At 53.2% G+C, this 23,094-nt stretch overlaps 10 protein-coding genes across 10 annotated transcripts; 7 read left to right on the forward strand and 3 right to left on the reverse strand.

The window, feature by feature from the left end:
• Window positions 1-895: 895 nt before the first annotated feature.
• Window positions 896-4,743, forward strand: VTP21DRAFT_3436 (uncharacterized protein; the record flags this gene model as incomplete). The annotated part of the gene is made up of 4 exons (XM_069393739.1): window positions 896-905; window positions 1,051-3,282; window positions 3,359-3,417; window positions 3,514-4,743. The coding sequence occupies 4 exons, from the start codon at window positions 896-898 to the stop codon at window positions 4,741-4,743; spliced, it is 3,531 nt and encodes a 1,176-aa protein (XP_069249440.1).
• A 609-nt stretch (window positions 4,744-5,352) lies between these two features.
• On the forward strand, window positions 5,353-8,475 carry VTP21DRAFT_3437 (uncharacterized protein; the record flags this gene model as incomplete). Its single annotated transcript, XM_069393740.1, has 13 exons — window positions 5,353-5,522; window positions 5,657-5,684; window positions 5,746-5,795; window positions 5,857-5,998; window positions 6,080-6,172; window positions 6,247-6,520; window positions 6,602-6,621; window positions 6,716-6,874; window positions 6,956-7,072; window positions 7,142-7,265; window positions 7,353-7,501; window positions 7,592-7,658; window positions 7,724-8,475. 13 exons carry the CDS (start codon window positions 5,353-5,355, stop codon window positions 8,473-8,475), a joined length of 2,145 nt encoding a protein of 714 aa, XP_069249441.1.
• Window positions 8,476-8,772: 297 nt separating this feature from the next.
• VTP21DRAFT_3438 (uncharacterized protein) lies at window positions 8,773-9,207 on the reverse strand (the record flags this gene model as incomplete). Its single annotated transcript, XM_069393741.1, has 2 exons — window positions 8,773-8,915; window positions 8,988-9,207. 2 exons carry the CDS (start codon window positions 9,205-9,207, stop codon window positions 8,773-8,775), a joined length of 363 nt encoding a protein of 120 aa, XP_069249442.1.
• A 434-nt stretch (window positions 9,208-9,641) lies between these two features.
• VTP21DRAFT_3439 (uncharacterized protein) lies at window positions 9,642-11,296 on the forward strand (the record flags this gene model as incomplete). Its single annotated transcript, XM_069393742.1, has 6 exons — window positions 9,642-9,750; window positions 9,858-9,941; window positions 10,033-10,164; window positions 10,243-10,316; window positions 10,385-10,526; window positions 10,605-11,296. 6 exons carry the CDS (start codon window positions 9,642-9,644, stop codon window positions 11,294-11,296), a joined length of 1,233 nt encoding a protein of 410 aa, XP_069249443.1.
• Window positions 11,297-12,065: 769 nt separating this feature from the next.
• Window positions 12,066-12,947, reverse strand: VTP21DRAFT_3440 (uncharacterized protein; the record flags this gene model as incomplete). Its single annotated transcript, XM_069393744.1, has 4 exons — window positions 12,066-12,315; window positions 12,398-12,507; window positions 12,587-12,654; window positions 12,731-12,947. 4 exons carry the CDS (start codon window positions 12,945-12,947, stop codon window positions 12,066-12,068), a joined length of 645 nt encoding a protein of 214 aa, XP_069249444.1.
• Window positions 12,948-14,081: 1,134 nt separating this feature from the next.
• On the forward strand, window positions 14,082-14,667 carry VTP21DRAFT_3441 (uncharacterized protein; the record flags this gene model as incomplete). The annotated part of the gene is made up of 2 exons (XM_069393745.1): window positions 14,082-14,458; window positions 14,532-14,667. The coding sequence occupies 2 exons, from the start codon at window positions 14,082-14,084 to the stop codon at window positions 14,665-14,667; spliced, it is 513 nt and encodes a 170-aa protein (XP_069249445.1).
• Window positions 14,668-14,814: 147 nt separating this feature from the next.
• Window positions 14,815-15,566, reverse strand: VTP21DRAFT_3442 (uncharacterized protein; the record flags this gene model as incomplete). The annotated part of the gene is made up of 2 exons (XM_069393746.1): window positions 14,815-15,131; window positions 15,275-15,566. The coding sequence occupies 2 exons, from the start codon at window positions 15,564-15,566 to the stop codon at window positions 14,815-14,817; spliced, it is 609 nt and encodes a 202-aa protein (XP_069249446.1).
• Window positions 15,567-15,866: 300 nt separating this feature from the next.
• VTP21DRAFT_3443 (uncharacterized protein) lies at window positions 15,867-17,790 on the forward strand (the record flags this gene model as incomplete). Its single annotated transcript, XM_069393747.1, has 6 exons — window positions 15,867-15,878; window positions 15,943-16,020; window positions 16,105-16,179; window positions 16,251-16,379; window positions 16,466-16,672; window positions 16,750-17,790. 6 exons carry the CDS (start codon window positions 15,867-15,869, stop codon window positions 17,788-17,790), a joined length of 1,542 nt encoding a protein of 513 aa, XP_069249447.1.
• A 548-nt stretch (window positions 17,791-18,338) lies between these two features.
• Window positions 18,339-19,831, forward strand: VTP21DRAFT_3444 (uncharacterized protein; the record flags this gene model as incomplete). Its single annotated transcript, XM_069393748.1, has 5 exons — window positions 18,339-18,379; window positions 18,468-18,983; window positions 19,054-19,265; window positions 19,355-19,500; window positions 19,613-19,831. 5 exons carry the CDS (start codon window positions 18,339-18,341, stop codon window positions 19,829-19,831), a joined length of 1,134 nt encoding a protein of 377 aa, XP_069249448.1.
• A 596-nt stretch (window positions 19,832-20,427) lies between these two features.
• On the forward strand, window positions 20,428-22,905 carry VTP21DRAFT_3445 (uncharacterized protein; the record flags this gene model as incomplete). Its single annotated transcript, XM_069393749.1, has 3 exons — window positions 20,428-20,568; window positions 20,981-21,623; window positions 21,701-22,905. 3 exons carry the CDS (start codon window positions 20,428-20,430, stop codon window positions 22,903-22,905), a joined length of 1,989 nt encoding a protein of 662 aa, XP_069249449.1.
• Between the last annotated feature and the right edge of the window lie 189 nt (window positions 22,906-23,094).

A 23,094-nucleotide genomic window follows, 5' to 3' on the forward strand; every position in this document is an offset into this window, starting at 1 on the left:
CTCGATCCGGCCGGCCGTACGACTGGGGAGGAGATGCATGGAGCTATGCGCGCATGCGTGCTTGCATTCATTGAAATGAACATCACGGCCACATTTCGGCTAAGATCTTTAACCCTTAATACGCGGCATATTTGGGCAGCGATTTGCAAGAGAGAGGGAGGAAGGGGGGAGGCCTTTGCCTTACTCGCCCGAAACCAGAAAAAGTAGGTCGACTTTCAGAAAACCACTGGAGCCGCTTCGAGGAATCTCGCCTGCTTTGGTTGGTTTAGCTCCCAAAATATTCGCCCAAGGACGAGGCTTATGAAATTTTTATTTTTGGACCAAAAATAAAAAAGCTTACTTTGATTGCTGCAGTTCTAAATCTATTAGTTTTATTGCTCTTTATTTTATTTTTATTTTTTATCGCCGACTTGTTTCTTTTTTCTTCTAATTTTCTCATCACGCCGGTTCATTCTCCTTCATTTTATACTTCTGGATTAGATATCACCCTCGCATATCATAATACCGACCCCTCCTCTCTATTTCCTCTAGTGTACTTATGCATTAGGATTCTGCATGTATTACCAGCAGAACGGTTTCCCTTTCATATTTCTCTCTCGCTTCATTAGTCATTAGGGTATTTCATTGGATATAATCTAGTTCGAGCTCTCTTGCTCCATTCCCTCCTGGCTCTACATTTAATTGTCATATTCCCTCCGTCCCTCTAATCCATTTATACACTCATTGTGACTTATTTATCAACTATTTTTATCCTAAAAAGGTTTGCTTATCCCCCTAATTCCCGGGAGTTCAGCCCCCCTTCTTGTGATCTATTTGTTCTAATCGATTCTGCTGATTTTCGCTCACAGCCTTCTAAGGGTATACCTGCGCCTCGACTCCCTTTGAATGTTTCGTGATGAATAACGGTATGCATTAATTGATTATATGTGGATACAGAGATAGTTCTGTATATGCATTGGTCTCGAGCCGCCTTTGCGGGGGTGCTTGACGCCCATGTCTTTATATCTGAATCACCTAATTTAACTCTGTGTACTCTCTCCTCTCCTCTAGCCCAAAATCCCGCCCTTGGCTTACTAAGGAGATCAGTGGAGAACTCGGCGGCCGCAGCGAATAATGCACAGCTATCCAACCCTGACTACTTCGGCCTTGATGGGCAAGGAGTGTCCATCGCCGGGGGAAAGCGGCAGCGTGCCGACACAATGCCTTCGCGGCCGACTACCTCCCTTCTCTCTGCCGCTGCTGGTGTCCACCAGCAGCAGCAACAGCAGCAACAGCACAGCCATCAGCCGATTTCAAATCCTCCGGTATTGGCACCCAATTCGCGGCCCTCCTTAACTCAAAATCCAACGCCCCGCAAGCCTTCTCCGCTGTCCATTTCGACTCGATTTCGTTCCGGCTCACTGACCCTCCCCTCTGCGTCATTATCCAAAGCGTTTGGTCCATCCATTTTCGCTTGGTCTGAGCGCGACACCAATGCAGTTCTCTCGCCAACTACTCCGGGCGGTGAGCTGAACGAGGAGAGCGCCAACTCCATTGCGCGCACCCTTGGCGTCCTTGGTCTGGACGATCCAATGAGCCCGCGACCCAAGCTCTCGCCTGGCTCGACGCTCCCTGAATTCTCGGTCACCCCGTCTCCGAAAGAGGATGCGTCCGCAAGTTCGACCGTGGCCACCTCCGCGAACCCGCTCTTGCGTGCGAAGCTCTCCCACCTGAATAGGGTTCGGTCGCTTTCCACCTCCGCAACCAATAAATACGACGATGAGTACGTAGAGGGGGGAGAGAACAAGGAGTGGGCTGGCCAAGCTGGAGCGTATTCGCAGCTCAATGCTGGCGGCTTAATCCACCCCAACATGGGAGTCCACCGCCTGCATCAAGCGCTCCTCCGCCCGCGCGCTATCTCAGTGGGGGTCCTGGACTCGCCAAGTTCGCCCACCTATCCGGAAACGGGTCCCAACCCGGGTGCCACGTCGCCTCCGACCTCGGACGCATACGCGTCGTTCATGCCCGACACCGATAGCGTCAACATGCTATCGGGAAATGAAATACTGGGTCTCCTCGTCAACGGAGTGATAGATGGGAAACCGCTGAAGGCCTCACCGTTAAACACAAATTCTGTATTCCCCTCGCGAGAGTCGTCGCCGTTGCTTGGAGATCCATTCGGTAGTCCGGGCGCTTACATGGGGTCTCTGGCAGGCAACGCACCGGCCCCCAATGTGTTCGGCACGTCACAGATACCTTCCCGTACCCTTTGGGTTGGGAATCTGGATCCCACGCTAAGCACGGCGGATCTGCGCCAGATCTTCATGTCGCTGGGTCCTGTGGAGAGCCTGAAGCTTCTCCCCGACCGGGAATGTGGATTTGTGAATTTCACAACGGTGGAGGATGCGGTGCGTGCTCGGGATGAGATTTTGCACCGCTTGGGAGGCAGGATTGGAAAATGCGCCGTCCGCCTTGGGTTCGGCAAGGCTGAGCACAACTCTCCCGCTGAGACGCCTACCCGTGCCCTGTGGATCGGGAACATCCCGGCCACCACCACGACCGAGCAGCTTCAAGAGGTGTTTGCCGCCTTTGGGCCGGTTGAATCAGCGCGAGTTCTCACCCACAAAAACTGCGGCTTCGTCAACTTTGAGCGCATGGAGGATGCGGTGATGGCCAAGCGCACCATCCAGGGGAGGGAATTGTTTGGAGTGAGCGGCAGTGCGCTAAGAATTGGGTTCGCAAAGGAGCCCCCGCCCATGCCGTCTCCCATTTTGGGGCAGTCGCTCCCTGGTGCAGTGGGAGGGCTGGAATCCGGCGAGAGAAATGGCAAGGCCGCAGGCCCGAGCCCGATGAGAAGCGCAGAGGCCTACCAGGCTAGCGTGCAAATGCTGGTGGCCGGCCTGGACCATGTCGAGAGCTTGGAAAGGGAGCGTCGGGCCATCTACCGTGAACTGGCCATCGAGGGTGAAGATCGAGTGGGGAGCCCTTCAGCCTGCGAGGAGGAGCCGAACCCGGCCGAACCAGTCGTGTATCATGCCTCGATTCCATCCGTGCCCGACCCCAATCCACACCGCCGCGTAGACGCCGCTCGACTCCGCGAGATGCGCAAGCGCCTCGACATGCAGCACGTCACACAGAAGGAAATCGAAACCATCGCCACGGAGTGTATGGAGGATATCGTTGAACTCTGCAGCGACTACATCGGGAACACGGTCGTGCAACGACTCTTTGAAAAATGTTCAGAGCCATTGAAGCTCATGATGTTGGAAAAGATTGCCCCGTACTTGGCCATGATCGGAATCCGTAAGTTTATGGCTGTCTCAGCACTCGCAGAATGGCACAAATCTAACGCGGTTTCTTCTTCTCCTCTGCTCTATAGACAAAAACGGGACATGGGCGGCGCAAAAAATCATCGAGTGCACCAATGCTCCCGAACAGGTATGCCTTGCTTTTTGTTTCTATCGAATAAACAAAAAAAAATATGGACCCAAGCTGATCATCGGAGTTTCTTTTTTTTTCTTCTGCTCTCTTTAGGTCAATCTGATTAGTACTCATCTTAGGCCTTATGCTCCTGCGCTTATGCTCGATCAATTCGGAAACTATGTGGTACAGTGCACGCTCAAGTTTGGCCCCGAGTGGAATCAATACGCGTTCGACGCCATGGTCGATCGGACTTGGGAGATTGCCCAGGGGCGGTTTGGGGCCCGGGCAATGCGCACTTGCTTGGAGAGCCAGTACGCCACTGTGAAACAGAAAAAACAAGTGGCCGCTGCCCTTATCCAGCATGCGCTCCTCATGATCACCAATCCGAACGGCGCACTCCTCCTCACCTGGCTGCTCGATACTTCCGCACTCTCCGGTCGCTACCGTCTGCTCGCCCCGCGGCTACTCCCTCATCTGGCCTACTTTTGCATGCATAAGCTGGCCTCTCTCACGATCCTCAAGCTCCTTAGCCAGGAGCACGAGTTAGAGGCGCGCGACCTTCTCATCTCGGCCCTCTTCAACTCGCCCGGCGACAAGTCCCTGGCCGAGGTGCTGTGCGATCAGGTCCACGGGGTCGGGGTCGTCCACAAGGCGCTCACCCTGTATCCCAACGGAACCGAGGCCAAGCGCCGTATGGCGATGCAGATCAAACAGCTTTTGGTGCAGCAGAATGTACAGCACTTGCAGGGATATAAGCGCCTCCTAGAGGAGATTCATGGTCTGCTGCAGCATGCCCCAGTGCTTGGCGCTGCACCCACGACCACGGCTGCCGCCGCGAAGCCAGCCGAGATGCACTCCCACTTGGGCTATCTTGCCATCCCGCGGGAAGGGGCGAACAGCCCCCAGCCGCAACCCATGCCGCAGCTACGGTCCCCCACCTTGGCCACATCATTCCCGCCCCCAGCCTCGGTGCCCATGGCCGAATCTTACGGCTACGCTGCACCGCCTCCGCCCATGGGGGCGCTTCCCCATTACCAGCCCTACCCGCAGCCACCTCAGGCACAGCCACATCTTGCTCCGGCGTCGCAACCTCTCCAGGGTGGACTCTATGCGGGGCAGCCGGCGGGCTATTTCATCCCCACCTACAATGGCATCACCCCTCCGATGACCCCTCTGCCCCTGCATCATCACAAACCGCATTCAGCGCCCGCGCAGCATCCCCATCCGCCATCACTTACTCAGCAACCCCCGGTTGGGAAGGGGGAGAAGGGCTGGCATCCCACTCCCCCCTCATCCTCACCCTCATCGATCACCTCCTTGGTTGAAGAGGACGCTTCATAAATTAATTATTTCTTATTTAGATTACTTTTTTTTTAGAATATTTTAAAGTCGTTCTGTAATGTTATTCTATACTACATGCTCTATTCTCACCTCTTATTCAAAAAAAAAATCTCGGATATTCTTCATTTTTTGGTCATGGGATATGATTCAGTAAGGTCTTTTTTTTTTTACTATATAACGCTTCTTATTCTTAATTTTTACAGTACTCCAAGCCTATTCTATTCTATTTTTTTTTTTTCATATATCTTTTTTTCTTTTCGAAAATACAAATGTTCTTTTTTTAACCATTTTTATGCAAATGGGTGCTTATCGTTACCAAAATTGCCCGCCCACCCGTCATTTTGCTGCAAGGCTTTGCATACCGCCGGAAACTTTCGTGGTGCCTTTTCCTGTGCTGTGCTTTTTTCCCTACAAGCTCCTTGGACCCTCGCCCTCCCTCCCTATACGCTTGCCATTCCCGAACTGTATAACGCTTCCATTTTTCTTTTCGACAGTCCCTGCCGATACCAAGACTGCTTACACACTCCGCCCGCCCTCTTAAGCGCTGTTCCCCTCGTTGAAAGCGGCCCCCTCCTACTGCGTCTCTCCATTCATAGAGGCCATCGATTAATGCAGGCATCCACCCGCGACAAACGTGCCTCCACAGCACGGCTTAATTTCTCGGCATCGGCGGGCGATCCCGTGGTGCAGGAACTTGAGGCCGCACACAAACACTTGAAGGATTTCGCAAAATGGAGCCAAGAAGATAGCGACAATGTGCTCTCCTACTTCAAGGAAAGGTAAGAGGAAGGATCAGGCTAGCCGAGGCTGATTTCTTGAACCCCCATGGCCGTAGGGGCAAGAAATCAGTGGGGGGGCCCTCTCAAGTTTCAATGACGAGATGGAATGACCTTTGTTGTGTTATCATGTATAGAATCGAGATTGAAGAGAATTATATCAAGGTGAGTGTGCCCCATCTTCCTTATTATTCTTGCCATTCACAGCATAATGCACTAACTGCAGTCGCTCGAGCGCTTGGTAACGAAGCAATCCGAGCTGGACGCATCAAGAAAGTGAGTCGCCCCATCGTCACCTATGGTTGCTCCCACAGTAATTTCTGACTCTCTTTCGAAGATCCCTTGACAATAAGGCCCGCTGCACCACCTACTACCAAGCCTGGTCCTATCTCTACCAAACCACCGATGGCCTTGCTTCGCGGAGACGACAGTTCGTCGCCTCGCTGAGCGAAATCGATCGAAAGCTAAGGGATATGCTGGTACGACCTGGCATCGTGCTCGTTTTGAATCTTCAGACGCTGAATGGACCCGCCCCCATCTGGGGCGTTTTCTTTGTGTAGGAGCGACATGATCAGATGCGCACAAGGTCCAAGGATGCCCTGAAGAATATCACCTCGCAATACCTCGATATGCGGGTCTCCACCGTTCCCAAGGTATGGACTCCGATTCCGGCCCCATTGCTTGTCCCGCTCGATAAGAGCAGCCTTCACTGAGCCTTTAAAACTAGCTTAAACGTAGCTATGAGGCCAAATGCCGTGAGCTCGAGCAGGCGCTGCACGCCCAAGCTCAAGCGTCCAACTTCGATACCCCTCTCCGCGGGAGAGGCGACTCTCAAAGCGCGGGGTCCGAGTTGCGCGACAAGACCTATACCACCTCCCTCGCCGATGATTCGCAGCCTCATAAGGAGCCGAAAGCACTGGAGAAATTTATGAGCATGTTTGCCAATCCAAATGCCGACCTACTGAAAGCGTCCAAGACACGCAAAGAGATCGAAGAGAATGGTACGTTGCTATCTGGACTACAGGAAGCTAGCCCTTGCGTTTTTTCCTACCCATTTGCTAACGTCGCTCTGTTTCTTGTAGAAAACGAATATAGAAAAGCTGTAAGTTGCCTCCCCCCCCTCTCCCTTCCCCCCTTTGCAACCCCCCTTGGTGGTGGTGCTTATTGTTGAAACCTCCCCTTTTTTCTCTCTAAAGGTGGTAGAGCTTGAGACGCTTCGAGAAGAACAGATCAGCACCATGAACTGGGCCTCCCAAATGGTCAATCTGATGCTCAAGGAGAAAACCTCGTATCTCAAAAAGATCTTTGGGCGCTACGTCAATTTAGAGCAGACCTTACTTCAGGCCATCGACGAGGTATGGCCTCTTATTTGAGGCTACTTATAATACAGCTTGCCTTTCGATGGTAGCCTCTAACCGAATAAAATACGCCTTTAGACTGTGGGACAGTTCAGGATAGCGATCGACTGTGTGAATCCGGAATTGGATGCGGAGATTTACATGGATGCGCTCAAAGGTGTGACGATGTATCGGATCCCTAAAGTCTTCTATGAAGTAACGTATTCGTGTCGAACCTGGTTTGGAGACGGATGCTAATGGGCTTGTGTTTTCATGCGACTCTAGAATTACTACGTCGGCCCCTGCAAAGACATTATCTTCGGAATCCCGTTGACCGCTTACGCTCGAACTAGAAAACGCAATGTTCCGTTACTTGTGCAGAAATGTATCCAGTTCATTGACGAGAGAGGTTGGTACCCTCCCCCCCTTTCCCCCCCCAGCGATAATTTCTAGTGGATAGAACATGTATTTTTTTTTAATAATACCTCTACGGCAGGGCTCAGCACCAAGGGCTTGTATCGAGTGTCAGCGAGACAGAATCTCATCATCAAATTACGATATGCGTTTGAAAAGGATGAGGAGGGAACGGTCTTTGGGCAAAATGGGATCACCGACGATCTGCCAGCCATTGCCGGGCTTCTTAAGGTATACATTTTGGATATCTGGTTTATATTTTTTTTTTATTTATTTATCGCTGTACTAACACATGGATGTATCTCACTCTCGAATGAGTAGAGCTATTTTCGTGAGCTGCCCGAGCCTCTGTTCTTGTTTACAGTGCAAGATCGCAAGGAATACTCCAGTGCGTACATTTTACACGCCATAACGCGGCTAACTACTAAATGGGTCATTTTCATTTCCGAGTAGGAATTGGCGATGAGTCGTTGCGTCTCACCATCCTAAAATCGCGCCTCCGCACCCTCCCGGATTGCTTGCTTGAGACCCTTCACGTACTGGTCAAGCATCTTGCTCGCGTGGTTGAACATCAAGATGTGAACAAGATGACCCTCTCCAATCTCTCGCTAATATTCACCCCTGTCATCTTCCATGACCATAATCAATCGGATGCACCATCGCAACCCAAGGCCACCGGGATGAGTGGACTGGACTGGTTCGATGACTGCGTGCTCTCGGATTTGATCTGCTATGCCGACGAAGTGTTTGAAGTCCTCCCGCATCTGGCCGCACGAAACAATTCCATGACGAGCCTGACGTCGGCCGTAACGATAACTGCGGCCGGGCCCGAAGGAAATCCATTGGAATCGACATCCACCCACGCAGGTATCGTTGACGATCTGATCAAGGGGGAGCTGAGCGGCGCCAATGGAAAGAGAATCAGCTATGCATCCATCACCGATTCCCCATCGGCGATTGCACCCATCGTGGTTCGGCTGGAGAATAGCGTGCCCATGGCTCCTCCAGTGGACGAAATGAACCTGCCTCCCCCCCCTCCGCTACCAATCCATTTCTCGCTGCCTTCCTCCCTGGAGTATCCAATGGATATTCCACCCCGCCCGAGCACCCCCACCCCCGAGCATTCCATGCTGCCGGAACTCAATGCGACCAAGGCTAAAGATCCTCGTGCGCCAGGCCAGCCACCGCGTGAATCATCACTATAGACACGGAGATGGATGGTGGTGGTTTCGAGCATGTGTTTAACTTCCGAATAATCATGTCTATTTTACCCTGCATCCCCTCCGTCTCAATTATCCGCTCTAATGTTGACAACTGTATTTATATGTCTTTGGATCCCATGCTATCCCTGTTATTTAATTGTTTTGTTTTTGAAAGATGTTTTTTTTTGGTGCTGGCTGTTTAGTATCAACTCCTTGCTGTTGGAATGCACAGCTAATATATAATTGACTCTATCTAACAGGGCCTGCTCGCGCTGCAACCTTCCTTTTTTTCCCCCTTTCCTAATAGGCAGGCGTAGTGTCTAATAGGGTGGCAGATGCGCGTGCCATCTTGGCCCGCATGATCCGGCAATACTGGTGCAGGATCGTGGCAACCATAATTGTGAAAAGCAGGCACAGCTGGGCGTGTACTCTATACGGAAACCCTAAAATATAGCCTCGAAAGAAAAAAGAGCGTCTCGTCACCAAGCTAGCTCGTTCCCGTGGTCAGCCAAAGCCTGCCACGTCGCCCACCACCGCACTAGGACGGCGGGGCGGCTGGCCGGAAGACCTCCCTAGTCTCGGGCGGAAATGCAGGCCGGCCGGAGGAGCGCTTCTTAAACGCAGGCGCTCTTTGTGGGGGGTGGCCCGCGCTGGAAAAAAAAATCTCTGGAAATGGCCATTAAACGCGTTTCCATCTGTCGCGATCTGTGTGGCTTTTACGGACCGCCTTCGCATTTTCAGCACAAAAAATCACACTCTTTCTTACCCTACCTAATCCCACATCTCCATCCCAGAGTTGGTTGCTCCCTACACTTCTCCTCGGATCAGGCCAACTTCGCCAGGATCAATCATCCCCTCGTCTCCTCCTCTCTCAGCTGCCATATAACAAACCGCCTGCTGCACCCACAGCCCTCTTGAATTGCACTGAAGGATTCAAAACATTCAATTGGAGAAAAGAGAAACCTTGCACAACCCCTCACTGATCTGTTTCTATTTTCTCTGGTTTATTTATTTTTTTTATTTCCATCCTATTTCCACTCCCTTGTTTAACGTCCACGTTGAACGCCAAGCAGACGCTACAAGGCTGGTTCGCGAGCCTCTTTCGGCCCCGCTCATTTTTTCGATTCTCCACTACAACCACATCGGGACGCGGGTCTGAACTAGTTTTTATGGGGCAAACACTTTCGGAACCGATTGTCGATAAACATTCAACCCATGGTGAGGACGATGCGAGGCGGCTTGCCTATGGAGCATCGTGCATGCAGGGATGGAGACTTAGTAAGTGATCCCTTCCCGCCCTCCCCCTCCCCCCCCACGCCCTCATTGCATCTGCGCATCGTAAAATGATTCGAAATTCATCTTTTCTTTCTTGGATCTAAAAATAGCCATGGAGGATGCACACACAACTCTACTTAAAATCGATGAAGCCCCAGGCCTGGGATTTTTTGCCGTCTTCGATGGCCATGGAGGTAGGGTTGCTGCCTTTTCTGCCCCTTCACCCAATCCATTTTCCCCTGGTTAGAAGGCTCACAATCTCACATCTTGCCCTGTCATTGCTAGGCCGAAGTGCGGCAGTGTACTGCGGGGAACAGCTGCACAGCAGGATAATCAAAGACGACGCTTTTGGGCGCGCAGACTATGCGACCGCCATCAAGAACGGGTTTCTAGGCATCGATATGGACCTGAGACAAGGTAAGATTGGGGCTGCTTCGTTTTCCTCCACCTCGTTCACGGAACAAGCCCTCTTCCTCTCTGGCTGTGCCCATGCAGACCCTGAATTCGATGATATGTCCGGATGCACCGCCGTCGTTGCCCTGATCACCCCCGACGACCGCATTTTTGTTGTATGTATAGGCCCCCTCTAACCCCAGCCCAAAAGGCTCATTCCTGTGGCTAATCTCTGGCTCTGTAGGGCAATGCGGGAGACTCCCGCGCGGTCATGAGCATCAACGGGGTGGTCAAGCCGCTCTCATTCGACCACAAACCCGCCAATCGCTCAGAGTCTGCGCGGATTGTGGCTGCGGGTGGGTTCGTGGAGTTTGGACGTGTGAATGGTAAGAGGACTGAGAATAGATGACGCCTCCCTTCCGAGGCAACTGGTATGGAACGTTTTCTCAACGGGTGGGTTGTAGGGAACCTGGCGCTCTCCCGGGCCATTGGCGACTTTGAGTTTAAGCAGAACATGAATCTCAGCGCCGAACAACAGGTCGTCACCGCCAACCCCGATATCCTGGAGCACCGAGTCGCCCACGAGGAGGACGAGTTTGTGGTGCTGGCCTGCGACGGAATCTGGGACTGCATGTCGTCACAGAGCGTGGTGGACTTTGTGCGCGAGCATGTGGCCAACGGCGAGTCCCTCGCCACGGTGTGTGAGAAACTGATGGACCAGTGTCTGGCCCGAGAGAACGAGTACTCTGCCGGCGTGGGGTACGACAACATGACGGTGATGGTCGTTGCGCTGCTAGGAGGGAGGACGCTGGAAGAGTGGTACGCCATGATCAGAGACCGGGTCAAGGAAAAGCGAAAGATGAAAGAAGCCCGCATTGACGACCACGAGGGCATCGAGGAAGATGCGGCCTTCGATCGCCAAGTCGCCCTTGACGCCGGGGACGAGGGAGACGAGCCGGCCACGAATCATGTGGAGGTCACCTCGACCTCCACCGTCACCCTGGTCAAAGCCGAGGGGCTGGATCAGGCGGAGACGGGCCTGGGGCCGATCGGCCAGGAGGACGCGATGGAGGAAGCCGCGGTAGCGGGCCAAGCGCAGCAGGGGGAGCGGGCAGCCCAAGAGCAGTCCCCCTCGGGTGATGAAAAGGGGGGATAGAGAAGGGGAAGGGGGTATGCACTCTCTACGCAGCGTCTCCACACCCTCTCTCTCTCTTTCCCCTATTTGTGAAATATATATAAGTTGCTATATAACGTAGGTGTGTTCTTTTCTTTGCCACGAACAATGCGTTTGTTTTCTCTTTCCTCTTTTCCACCCCTTATTGCCGTCTCCTTTTTTTTTTCATCCTTTACTTTAACTCTAGAGAGGTTGGCGATTCAGGCTCATTTATAAGACTTTCCTCCCCCCCCCCCCCCCGCCCTTTATCCCATCCCTCCCTGCCCCCCCATCCCCATCCTCACCCTTTCCATGAACGTGGTTCGCTTCTCTTCTTTTTTGATGCTGTGCAAGGAATTTAGGGAGTTAGGAGTATTCTATATATTTTTTCTCTTTTTTTATTTCTATTGTTCTATGTGTGTCTTTATAAATCATGAACAGAAAAGATCCAATATATAAAATTAAAAAAAAAGAAGAGCGAGAAGAAAAAGTAAAACACTGAAGATAAATAGGGGAGAGAGGGAAGATGGAGCATCGATACGAGTCGACGACCAGGATCTGCTATTGATTCCAGTATTCATACAAACTTGAATAGAGCCTTTTTTTTCCTGAATGAGAAGCAAACTAAAAACAGTACCCCTAACACTCCAAAGGCAAAGTAAAAACGATTATTTTTGAGGGGGGGGGAGGGGCGAGAGGTGACGGAGGAAAGAAACAAATGGTTGAATTTCTATCCCTCGTCGCTATCCTCAGCATTAAAATGAGTAGCTCATTACTGTTGTTGTGATGATGGTTGTTGTTGGTGGGGGTGGGGATGCTGCTGCTGTTGCTGCTGTTGCTGCTGTTGGTGCCGCTCCTTCATCCTTGCTCTCCGTCTTGCACGATAGCTGGCCCGGTATTTCTCAAAGCCCTCCTGAAACCGTCTGGGCACTCTTCGTGTGAAGGAGATCTCCGCACGATCGTCCCGCACGGTGAACAACATGTTGAAGACACGTAACGAGCGGTTGCACTGCGGAACAAATCTACGGGAATCCAAAATGAGAATGAGGGATGGATATGTAGGAAAACCATCTCTCGATGAGGAGGGGTGGGCACATTACTTACTTGTTAGCATAGGAAATTTTCTCGCGATAAAATCCAAGGGTAAAGAACAGGGCCATGGAGCCAAGTGCACAGAAGAGCGCCGATTTGTTAAGGAGATGGAGGAAGGAGTTCTATTCAAGGGGGGGGGGAGAAATGTGGAATCAGAACTTGCTCGATGGGGGAGGTGGGGATAAGAATGGCCATGCTTACACAACTAGGATCAATAAACACCATCCATGTGAAGTAGACAATGGTGAGCACCAGACAACCCAAAAATGCTAGCATGGTTTCCGCCAAACCAGATCATCGCGTTAGTGAAGCAGATCCACCGATCGAGGGAGATCATCATCCTACCTTCATATTGCTTGCGGGTTTTTTTAAGCCGCCGCATGTTGCTCTTCAAGCGCTCCTCGAATATGACCAGATCTCGGTAGGTGGTCGGGTGCAAGCGCGGGTGCACAGGAGCAGAGCCGGAGGACGAAGGGAGGGAAGATGGGCGAAGGTCATGAGTGGCAGAATTCGGGTGGTATTGCGTTATGGGTGAGGAAGGATCGTACAGAGGGGTTGACATTATATGGAGACGAGAGCTGGACGGGTGAAAATGGTAATGGGGAGGATGGCTAGATCATGGTTCACATTCTTCCCTCCTCTTTCCTCCTCCATTTAAAATCCCCCTCATTCTGACGACGCAGCATATTTTCCAAAATGATGGAGGCAGCCCTCGAATTAGACACGTGAATCCTGCATCTGCGTGCAGAGGAAGCCTTTTCGACAGCAGCATTTGCCCAATCGTGATCAGCGCTGCGGCACATCCTCCCTGATCCCCACTCGATTACACGGCCCAATATTGGAGCCATTGCAGGCAGAGGGGTCCAATTTTTGTATGCTTGAATAATGGTGTAGGTTTGATTGTGCGTCCCACCGTTGGGGAGTTTAGTTAATGGAAAAGCTGATGAGAACGTTTGAGAAGGAGCGAGGCTATAATCCAAGAGCTGGCTGAGTTCCGGGCGAGCAGTACGAGACCATGTCCATTTTCCCAATAGCACAGGGTGAAGCGCTGGTAGGAACAAGGAGCCGACATTTCAGGCTGCAAAAATGCCAGCCTAAACAGGAGCTCTAAAGTTGATTTCGCTCAAACCATAGACCCTCTCCTGACGGGCTCGAGTCAAAACAAAGGGGAGAGTTGTTCGTGATACTGCTAATACTATTCAATGGAATCCTGGACTTGCTATCCTGTCTATGTCACTAGCCTTGTGATAAGGTTTTCCGCCAGCCACGCCGTCATTCTATATTAGAGGGAATCTACCTGACGACAGCATTGGGTACGCAGCTCTACAGAGCATGGATTGGAGAATTCTTTAGCAGGCCCACGGTGGAAAGGTTAATGCAATGCTTGCCGAGGGCCAATTTTCTTTGTCAGCATCCAAATACTAGAACTAAACAGCATCTGGTCTTAGAGTTTTAAGCCTTGTTTTCTCTTCCCGTCAATCCCACTTCTAAAATAGGGAATCGTAGAGTTGTGGAAAACTTTTCAAGAATTTCATTCTCATGCAAATCATGTTGTTGTCAGCATTTGGCTGATTTCTTTAGCCAATTATTTAAAAACATCATCTCGGCCCGTCCATTGGAACCCTCTCGATTGCATGCCTTATCTACCCGCCATTGTCCCGCAAAAACCTACGCATGAGACGGCCATCCCCCAAGAATGGTCCCCCCGGAAGCAATCGGACCTCGCCTTCCGCACTGCTGCCTCCATCTTGCTCCAAACCCCTCTCGCCCATTCTCCGGCGCCCCCGTCCTTCGCGCCTCCTCGCCCATATATAAGCAGAGCGGCAATATCGTCTTGCCTGTGCTAAAGCCGTCTCCTCACTGGGCCGCTGCTGGTCTACAGAAGAAAAAAGTGAGGTTTGCTTGGAATCTTGACGTAAGGTTATTCGTCCAGGAAGGCTCAGGCTTAGAATGGGAAGCGGTGGAAGAGTTCCCATTTGAAATTCGGGGTCAGAGCGACGATGAGGAGGCTGGGACTCATATTGAAGATACAATGAGCCGGGATCGTGAGGATGGAAGGCGCACGATATCGGTGTGAGTGGAGGGGGGCCAGAGGGGAATACAGTCCAGACCGAAATGGTGAAATGAAGCTTGCCCTTAATTGAAGCTTTGCTAAAGAAAACCGATACACCTCTGTCTATCGCGTCTCGTTTCAGAGCATTCTGTGTATGCTAACCACCAAGCCTGACTTTATACTTATCTCTCCATCTGAGGGAATCGTTGGATCCCTAAGGGGACTCTGAGCTATCCATCCTTTCCAGATATCATTGCGCGTTTCACACTGCACGGTTGGGCCAGTGCCCAAGAATCAAACCCGGCGGGTTGATCTCCCGTTCAACACCGACACGCGCCTTCATTCAGCAATGACCAAGAAGATGACACGTCTCGCCTCAGCCTTTCGATAATGAGCAGAGGGGATGGGCCGGCGGTGGAGCTGGGACAGTGACCATTTCAGCCTTTGCCACGCGCTCCTCGGGCCAAAACGCAGAGGGGGATGCCGGTATCGTCTCGAGCGCACGTGAACAGGGATCAAGTGGTCGATAGAGTGAGCCGGGATATGGGTGGAGGCAGCTGTGGGCCGACCTTAGCCTCTGCGTTAGGAACAGGTGAGACTCGGGCTCTAGACCTTGCTCTGCTACCGCCCGAACCCCCATCTTCGCCCACTCGATCGAGGATGGATTCTTTGGGGGCGGCCGTTGAGATCCCCCTAGCATGGGACTCGGTTAAAGGAAAAGAACTCCCCTTCGAAGAGAGCCTTCCAATTTTCCATTATTCATCCTCTTAGTTTTCCTTTTCCTTATTTGCCAATTTGGCCCCTTAATTGAGGCAGACTTTGTACAGTGAACCTACCATCAACCTTTGCCGACCCCGAGGCTCCTAGTGGTTTTTCATATTCCACGGCCCAAACGGATGCAGAGAAGTGGTCCGCCGAGACTCTGTCGAAGACAAAGAGGGCAATGTAACCGTGGCATATGGCCTCCAACAAAGACATTAAAGACAATGTCTTTTGGGTAAATTTTCTTGATTTAGCCAGCATTGTTTCAGCAGCAACACATTCACCGACACGGCCGAGCCAGGAAGGCGATGGCCTCCTTAAATGGCCGGAATCCGGCCAATGGGATTTTCTCACGCCGTCTTGCATTTTATCCGGGAAAGCCCAAAAAAAGACCATCTGGCCCTAGCGTCACAAAGAAACAAGTGACAGCGGGCCGCGATTGGCCGGCATGCGGGCGAGAAATGAAATGTATCTCGTGTGACATGAATTCTCTTTGCCACTTGAATCCTTTTAATATCGGCCGTGTGGAGCTTCAGCTTGATCTATTTTTTTCCACCGGCGCTTGCCGTGCTTCTTCCCTCTCCCGACACTCACCTTTCCTTTTCCTGCTGCCTCCCTGCCGAACCCCTTCCGTCTCGAGGAATCCCACATCCTTCTTCTCGCACCATGTGGCTAAAGGTAATGGGCGTGCTTGCTCTCCCCGACGTGTCTCCCGGGTGCTAATGATGCTCTCCAAATGTAGCGGGAGATTGAGTTGTGGAATCTAGCTGTGAATCACTTCGACAAGAAGCAGTATGAGCAGGCGATTAACACTTTCAAGGTAATCTCGTGCTGCCTGCGGGCCTGTTCATGCAGCCCCCTCCCCCTCCCATTATACTCACTCGCCCTCTTGCTGGATCGGTAGACTATGGCCGACTGGGCCAGAGTGCGGTTCAACATTGGAATGGTGTATGCAAACATGGGTTTACAACAAACAGCGGTAGGTTGAGCCCCGAGCTCCACGGATGCCATTGTCATTGAGTGGCTTTCTCACTAACACGATGAGTGTAGATCCGGTGGTTTGACAGCGCAGTAAAACTGGACAAATACCTTGCCATCGCCTACTTTCAGCGCGGTGTATCGAACTTCTTATTAGGCAACATGGCCGCCGCTCAGGGCGATTTCAGCCGGGCTCTTATTGTGAGTGACTTTTTGTTTTTAAAGGCTGCTCTCCTCTTCAGCCTCTAACCCGTGGTCCTCCTTGCCTGGGCTCTTGTTGCTGATAGTGCTTTCGAGGGAATAATACCATTGACTATTCTCAGCTGGGCCTGGACTTCAAGCTGTATTCCTGTGAGGTCTTGTTCAACCGGGGACTGAGCCTGATATATCAGGGAAAGATGGAGGAGGGACTTAAGCTGCTGGAGCGGGCACGGGCAGAAAAGTTGACGCCCGACCACAACGCCATCGACGAGGCCATCGCAGCAAGAGGAGAGGTATTCCAAGAACTGCCATCCCTGTTTATATACAAATGTGACTCACTGGTTCTTTTATCCTTCTTCCATGCCGCCAGTCCTTTACCGTGTTCTCGCTCTCTGCAGGCATGCTCTTCCGCCCTTGCAAAGACAAAGTCAAGCACACGGCACGGAGACAGTACCTCGAGGAGGCTCGGGTGATCGCCTCCACCGAAGGAGACTTCTCCACCGGCTTCAAAGGCAACGATCAGAGTAATATGGTGGTCGAGGCGTGCAGCGAGGAGCTGCTCAGCTTCCTCGACAGCCACTCCGACAGCACCCCCATTTCTCCCGGCGTGTTCCCTCCGGCGGCCCCCCTGCACGCCAACGCCATGCCGGGGCCGGTGACGCCTGTGGACGGGATGTACCCACTGAAGCTGACGGTGGACACCCCCACCACCTGTAGCCTGCTGGACGAGGATATCTCAGTGTCGACCGCGGATCGCGCGGCGAGATCCATCCCCACACCGCCCGAGGAGAAGTCCTACCCTCGCTCGTCGACCAGGAGGCACAGCCGGTACCGACCAAGGGGGATGGAGACGGAGGGCGTCATGTACGACGAGCTGCAGATTGCGGAGGAGTACATGACCACGATGCCTTCTCCCTCCGACATGAGCTCCTCCTGGGACCAAGACTATTCCGTGGCCGACCTGTCCCGCGACTACCCCACCCATCTTCCTTCCCCCCACCACAGCCCCCTCGCGACGGGGGCGGGGATGTACCCGCACTCGCCGTCGCCGAGAGGCGGGTATCTCTCCGTCCGAAAGGATTCACTATTCTCGTCGTCGGGCGTGTCCGCCGCCTCCTCCTCCGCGACGGACTCCCAACTCGCCACCAAGATCAAAATCAAGTGTATACCCACGTCCCAGCCGGACCAGATGCGAGTCCTCCTTCTCGACAAAGAGGGGCTGACGTTCAGGGAATTGATGCGTCGGGTGCAAGAGAAGTTCCGGATCGATGATCGCGTCGTGCTCCGATATCGCGATGAGGATGGCATGATGGTTATCATGGCCGACGACGAGGATCTGGACTGCGCGAGGACGCTCTCCTGCAACTCCAAGCCGGGGAGGATGGAGCGACTGGAGATCTGGGTTTCCTAGCCCTCACTCCCTCCTCCTCCTCCTCCTCCTCCTCCTCCTCTTCCCCGAATAGCCCCACCTCCGATCTTGCCGTTTATCCACTGTTGCATACTCTGAAAATTATTTATTTCCCTCCACCTATTTCATGCTTGTAATTACTAAAATCGAAGAGGGTTAGAGGGGAGGGGGGGGAAGCTAGATCCCCCTCCTCTCCCCCTTAATAGTCAGTTTCCTTTACCTCTTGTTCTAATCATTTCATTTCCTCGTGGACCTATTTCTCCTTTAATGTAGATATTTCATGTTTATTTCGTTGCTTTCCACTTTTCATTTTCCTATTCGCCCTTTGATTTCGCTGCATCATTAAAATATTCAATAAAGCATTTCCAAGATACGAGATCCTTTATTTTTGAGTGACGTTGAATACTCCGCGTCCCCGATTTCGTGTTTTTTCGCGTTCCAACCAAAGTAAGATTCAGGTTGAGATCGCTCCAAGGATCTTCCCGTTGTATTGGATTGAAGAGGCTAACCGCAACCCCCCCCCCTCTCTCAGAAGGTCGCCCATATCGATCATGCTTTCCACCCAAGCATCCAGTTCGACCTCGTCTGCATGGTAAATCTCTCACCTCTTCCCCCTCTTCTCTGTGAAATTTCAATGAAGGATGGAAACCTAACCCCTTCCCCCCGTTTTGAATTGGAAGGATCACGAATTCCAGCGAGGCCATCGAGATCCAGTTCCTTCCCGCTCAAGATCCTGAGGAGCAGGAGAGCTTCCATCCGGAATTTACCTACCCCATCTTTGGGACGCATGAGCAGATCTACGGCTACAAGGACCTGCGCATTCAGCTGCTCTACGCATGCGGCTCCCTCACGACCTATCTCTCCATCGACCACTCCGCCGTCGCTGGCTCGAATGCGGACGATGTCATCGGAACCCTAAAGAAATTCATGCCCGATGATTTCCTGACGAACCGGGACGTGTTCGAGGAGAGAGTGCAGAAGGAAGCCAAGGAATTCCGGCCGATGGGCGAGAAGATCGCAGAGTATCGGGTGAGCGAGGACGGCGGCGACGATCGGGTGTACGAGATATTCAAGGCGAGCTTTGTGACGCCTCGCTTCAAGGCGTACCACCGGCGGCTCCAGATATTCATGCTCTTGTTTGTGGAGGGGGCGAGCTACATCGATGAGGAGGATGAGCGATGGGAGATCGCGCTAGTGTGAGGATCGCAGGGCATTCCCACTCGCATTTGCCCCCGCCCCTATTGACTGTATTCGTGTTTGGCTTAGGTTCGAGAGGTCCGGGGGCGGCAGCGAGCCGCTGTACCGGATTGTCGGCTACGCTACCATGTACCCCTATTTCCACTATCCGGACAAGCTGCGCATGCGCATCAGCCAATTTCTGATCCTGCCCCCATTCTCGAACAAGGGTCACGGGAACCGGCTGTACCAGACCCTGTACCAAGAGTTCCTGTCGCGCGAGCAGATAGTCGAGATCACGGGTGAGTGGTGTGTTAGGCTGCTGCGGCGCCTCTCCCTCCCTATCAGCCCCGCTTTCTAACCCCCGCGAGGGATGCCCTTTTGGTTATAGTGGAGGGGCCGAATGACGCCTTTAGCGACTTGCGTGACAAGAACGACCTCCGTTACCTAATATCGCAGAATGCCCTCAAGGAATTGGAGGCCCCCGTCCCAAAGGAGACGGTGGCCGAATTGCGCAGGAAATACAAGTTGACCAAGGTAGGCGGAAAAAGGAAACCGTTTTTTTTATGAACCCGTCACCCCCCCCCCCTTCCCCAAAAACGGTGACAGGGAATCAGGCTAGGGACTAAGCTTAAATTATGGACTGCAGAGGCAGACGCAGCGGTGCATTGAAATCTGGCTTCTCAAGAACCTTAACAAGACGGATCCGGATCAGATCAAGAGGTATCGGTTGCAGGTGAAGGAGCGGCTGTATCGGTTCAACCTGGACGCTCTGTCGCAGATGGAGCGCCACGAGCGGCTGGAGAAGCTGGAGGAGACCTACCGCAACGTCGAGGAGGATTACCATAGGATTTTAAACCTGTTATAACACAAAGTCTTGTCATAAAATCTTCTTCTTCCTCTTCTTCTTCTTCCACAAACGTCATGATCACACTGGATCTTTTCCTCCCTGTTCTGTTTGACTCTCGCTTGAGCCCGCAGGTTTAATGGGGGTCCGCTTTTGGGAGAGTCCTTGTTCCCCCTCCCTCTTATTTGCGGGAGCATGTGCGTGTGAGCATGTGTTTTTTTCTGATAAAGTAATATGCCTTTTGAAACCAGCTTTGTTTTTTATTTTTCCCCTTCGCGCCCGCCTGCCCTCCAAGCTTTTCGCCCGCGGCCCACTCTGTGCTCTTGCTCTCTTGCCCTTAATTATCCGCCACCATGCAACCTTTGGTAAGGGCCTTGTCTTACCGCTTCGGGCAAGCGAGCACATGGTTGCTCAGGAGGATGTTTTGCGCGAGCGTCAAACCCTAGGCCCGCCGCCGCGGTGCTTAGCGGCGCGCCGGCTGCTGTACAAGAGCAAAAGCGACCGGAGAGGTTGCGAATGAGGTTAGGCCCGCACAAGAACCACGTCAGTAGCGCGAGTTCCCTGCGTTTGGAACCGCACGGCTGTGCGAGCCTGGTTCAATCCTGACCCGCTTCATAATGCCCGCGGCCCGACGGCTGGATTGGCCGGAGCTGGCTTTTCGCGGTCTCCCAAATGCCTCTGGAACCTGTGTCTGGGTGGCAAGAACGGTTCTTCTTCAAGTCCGTTTTTTTTTGCGGGTCGGCCAATGGCAGCCGAGCGTGAGTTGTGCTGCATTTTAATGTAGCAAGCTGCCTCTTAAATTTTGCTTTTTTGCCCTCTTCTCTCCTCTGTCAGTCTTCCCTGCTTTATTCTCGCCGCCTGGGACGCTTCTGGCCCTCTTGTTTCGCTGCTTCTCCTCCCTCTCCTCCCCCCTCCTCCTCTCCTCTCCTCTCCTCTCCTCTCCTCTCTCTCTCTCTTTCTCTCTTTCTCTCCCGTTGCGGCTGCCGTCGTCTTTATCCGCGCGCTCTCGTGCTCTTGCTTGCGTCGTCTCTCTCCTCTCTCCTTCCTGCCTCGGCTTTCCTGTTTCCCCGGGCCCTTTCCCCTCCATTGCACCCGCCGCTCTCGTTCTGCATTCTGGCCATCTGGCTCTAGCCTCCATTCTCCCCTCTAACACTCTGCATCCTCTCGAAGGCGGTTGATAGATGCCTGCATCTGTCGATGCATGAGAAAGACTACGCTTCCTACTCGCTCATAATGGACACCACTTCATACGCCCCACTCTATCCCGCACAGCCAATCACCTCCATGGGCTACGCTCCCCCCATGCCCGAGGCAGGGGAGCCTCCGGCCTACTTTCCATCCCACGACGAGCTCTACTCGCCATTCGGGCACGCGTCCGATTTCCCCCACCATCCCCATCCTCACTTCCTGGCCCTAGCAAAGGACTCGCTGGCATCGGTGGTCGACCGGCCCAAGAAGCGCACGCGCGCTAATCCCGAGCAGCTCGCGGTGCTCGAGGAGGTCTTTGCAAACAACCCCTCGCCAAACAGCAAGCTGCGCGAGCTTCTCGCCGAGCGCCTCGGCATGTCGGAGCGCTCGGTGCAAATCTGGTTCCAGAACCGTCGGGCCAAGACAAAGCTGCTGCAGAAGCGAGCCCTGGTCATGCACCAGGAGGCCCTGCGGTCGCACCAGATGTTCACCGCAATGGCCCATGGGAGCTCGTACAGCCCCTACTATCGCCCTCAGGGAAGACGCGGAAGCGGAAAAGGCGACGACACCATGGGGCTGTCCCCCTGCGCAAGCCCAATGGCCGACCAGCTGTCTGCAAGTTCGGGTAAATATAGCGCCGTCACTCCCTCTCCCCCTCCCCTCTCCCGCCTCTTCTCACCTATGCGTGCCTCTCTAAAATAGCATCCAAATCCGCGCTCCTGGACCCCACCCAGTTCGATCCCGTCTGGGGCCACCTGCTCGCCGTGGACACGCTCACCATCGGAACGTGGCGCAGAATGGTCATCAACCCCAACGACCTGCTCTGCTACTTCAACCCGTCGCGTCGCTGCCTGTCCTGGAGAATACAGGACAGCCACAACCACTTCAAGATGGAGTTCCCCTTCTCGGCCGTCACCTCGCTCGAGTTCGTCACCCTCGACGCGGTCTTCGCCCAGATGACCTTCGATCTGAAGGCGCCCCCCGTCTTCTACATGGGGCGCGCATCGTCCTCCACGGGCAGCGGCGCCAGCGCAAATTCCAGCCAAGGCGGTGGCGAGGAGCCCTCCTGGCAGCAGTGTAGCGACTTCACCGAGGGCAAACAGGCCTCCTACCGACTTCGCCACACCCTGCGCGGAATGGCGCTCTCTCTCAAGCAACAGCTGAGCGAGCTGTATGCCACCGAGCTTCAGCCCGTCATCAAGTTCGAGCCGCATCTCCTCAATCACATCAGGAGGCTGAGCGCACCGCCCACTCAACAGCAACAGCCGCCACCTCAGCCCCCCCAACAGCAACCGCAGCAGGGCTCCATGCCCCCGCCCTCATCCACTGCGGCCAACCCCTCGTCGGCTCCCCCCGCCCCCCCAAACAACGTGGCTAGCGCCGCTGTGGACGATGCCGGAAGGGTGAAGCGGTCTGCCAGCGTGCCCGCCTATGCCCAGCAGCTGCAGCTGCAACAGCTTCAGCAACAACACATGCAGCAAAGAATCGCCACCGTTTCGATGGCGGCGGGAGGCGATGAAAAGACTCCGCACCTCTTGTCGGGCTTCCAAATGTCTCAGCACTTCCCCCCACAAAAGCCGCAACAGCAACAACAACAACAACAACAACAACAACAGCAGCAGCAGCAGCAGCAACAGCAGCAATCGCAGTCCCAACAACAGCAATCGCAACCCCCGCCACCACCGCCTCAGCAGCAGCAGAACTACGTAAAGTCTTCAGCAATACCGGCCGGGTCTGGGGATGGATTTGCACTGTCCTCCAAAGCGATGAGATGGAACACTCCCGGGGAAGTGGCGGAGGGCGAGGTGAAGGGAGACGGAGCCACTCTTCCCCCTGCTGACGAGAAGATGTACCATCCATTGTCCATGGGGCTGGGTTTCGACGGTATCGAAACGTCCGAAAACTAGAGATATATTTACCGTTTTTGTGCCCATTGGCTTTATTGTTGTTATTTTTTCGCATAGAATATTTTATGTTTTCTTTCTTGTCACACGGTCCTTTTCAGCATCCCCCCTCTCCTCTTGCAATCCCACTTTGCATCCATTGTTCACAGTCATTTTATTTTTTCACGCTCATTTGTCATACTGTTTCTCTGC

The sequence above is a fragment of the Calcarisporiella thermophila genome (genome assembly GCF_041956535.1).
Source record: "Calcarisporiella thermophila strain CBS 279.70 unplaced genomic scaffold VTP21scaffold_17, whole genome shotgun sequence".
Lineage (NCBI taxonomy): Eukaryota > Fungi > Calcarisporiellomycota > Calcarisporiellomycetes > Calcarisporiellales > Calcarisporiellaceae > Calcarisporiella > Calcarisporiella thermophila.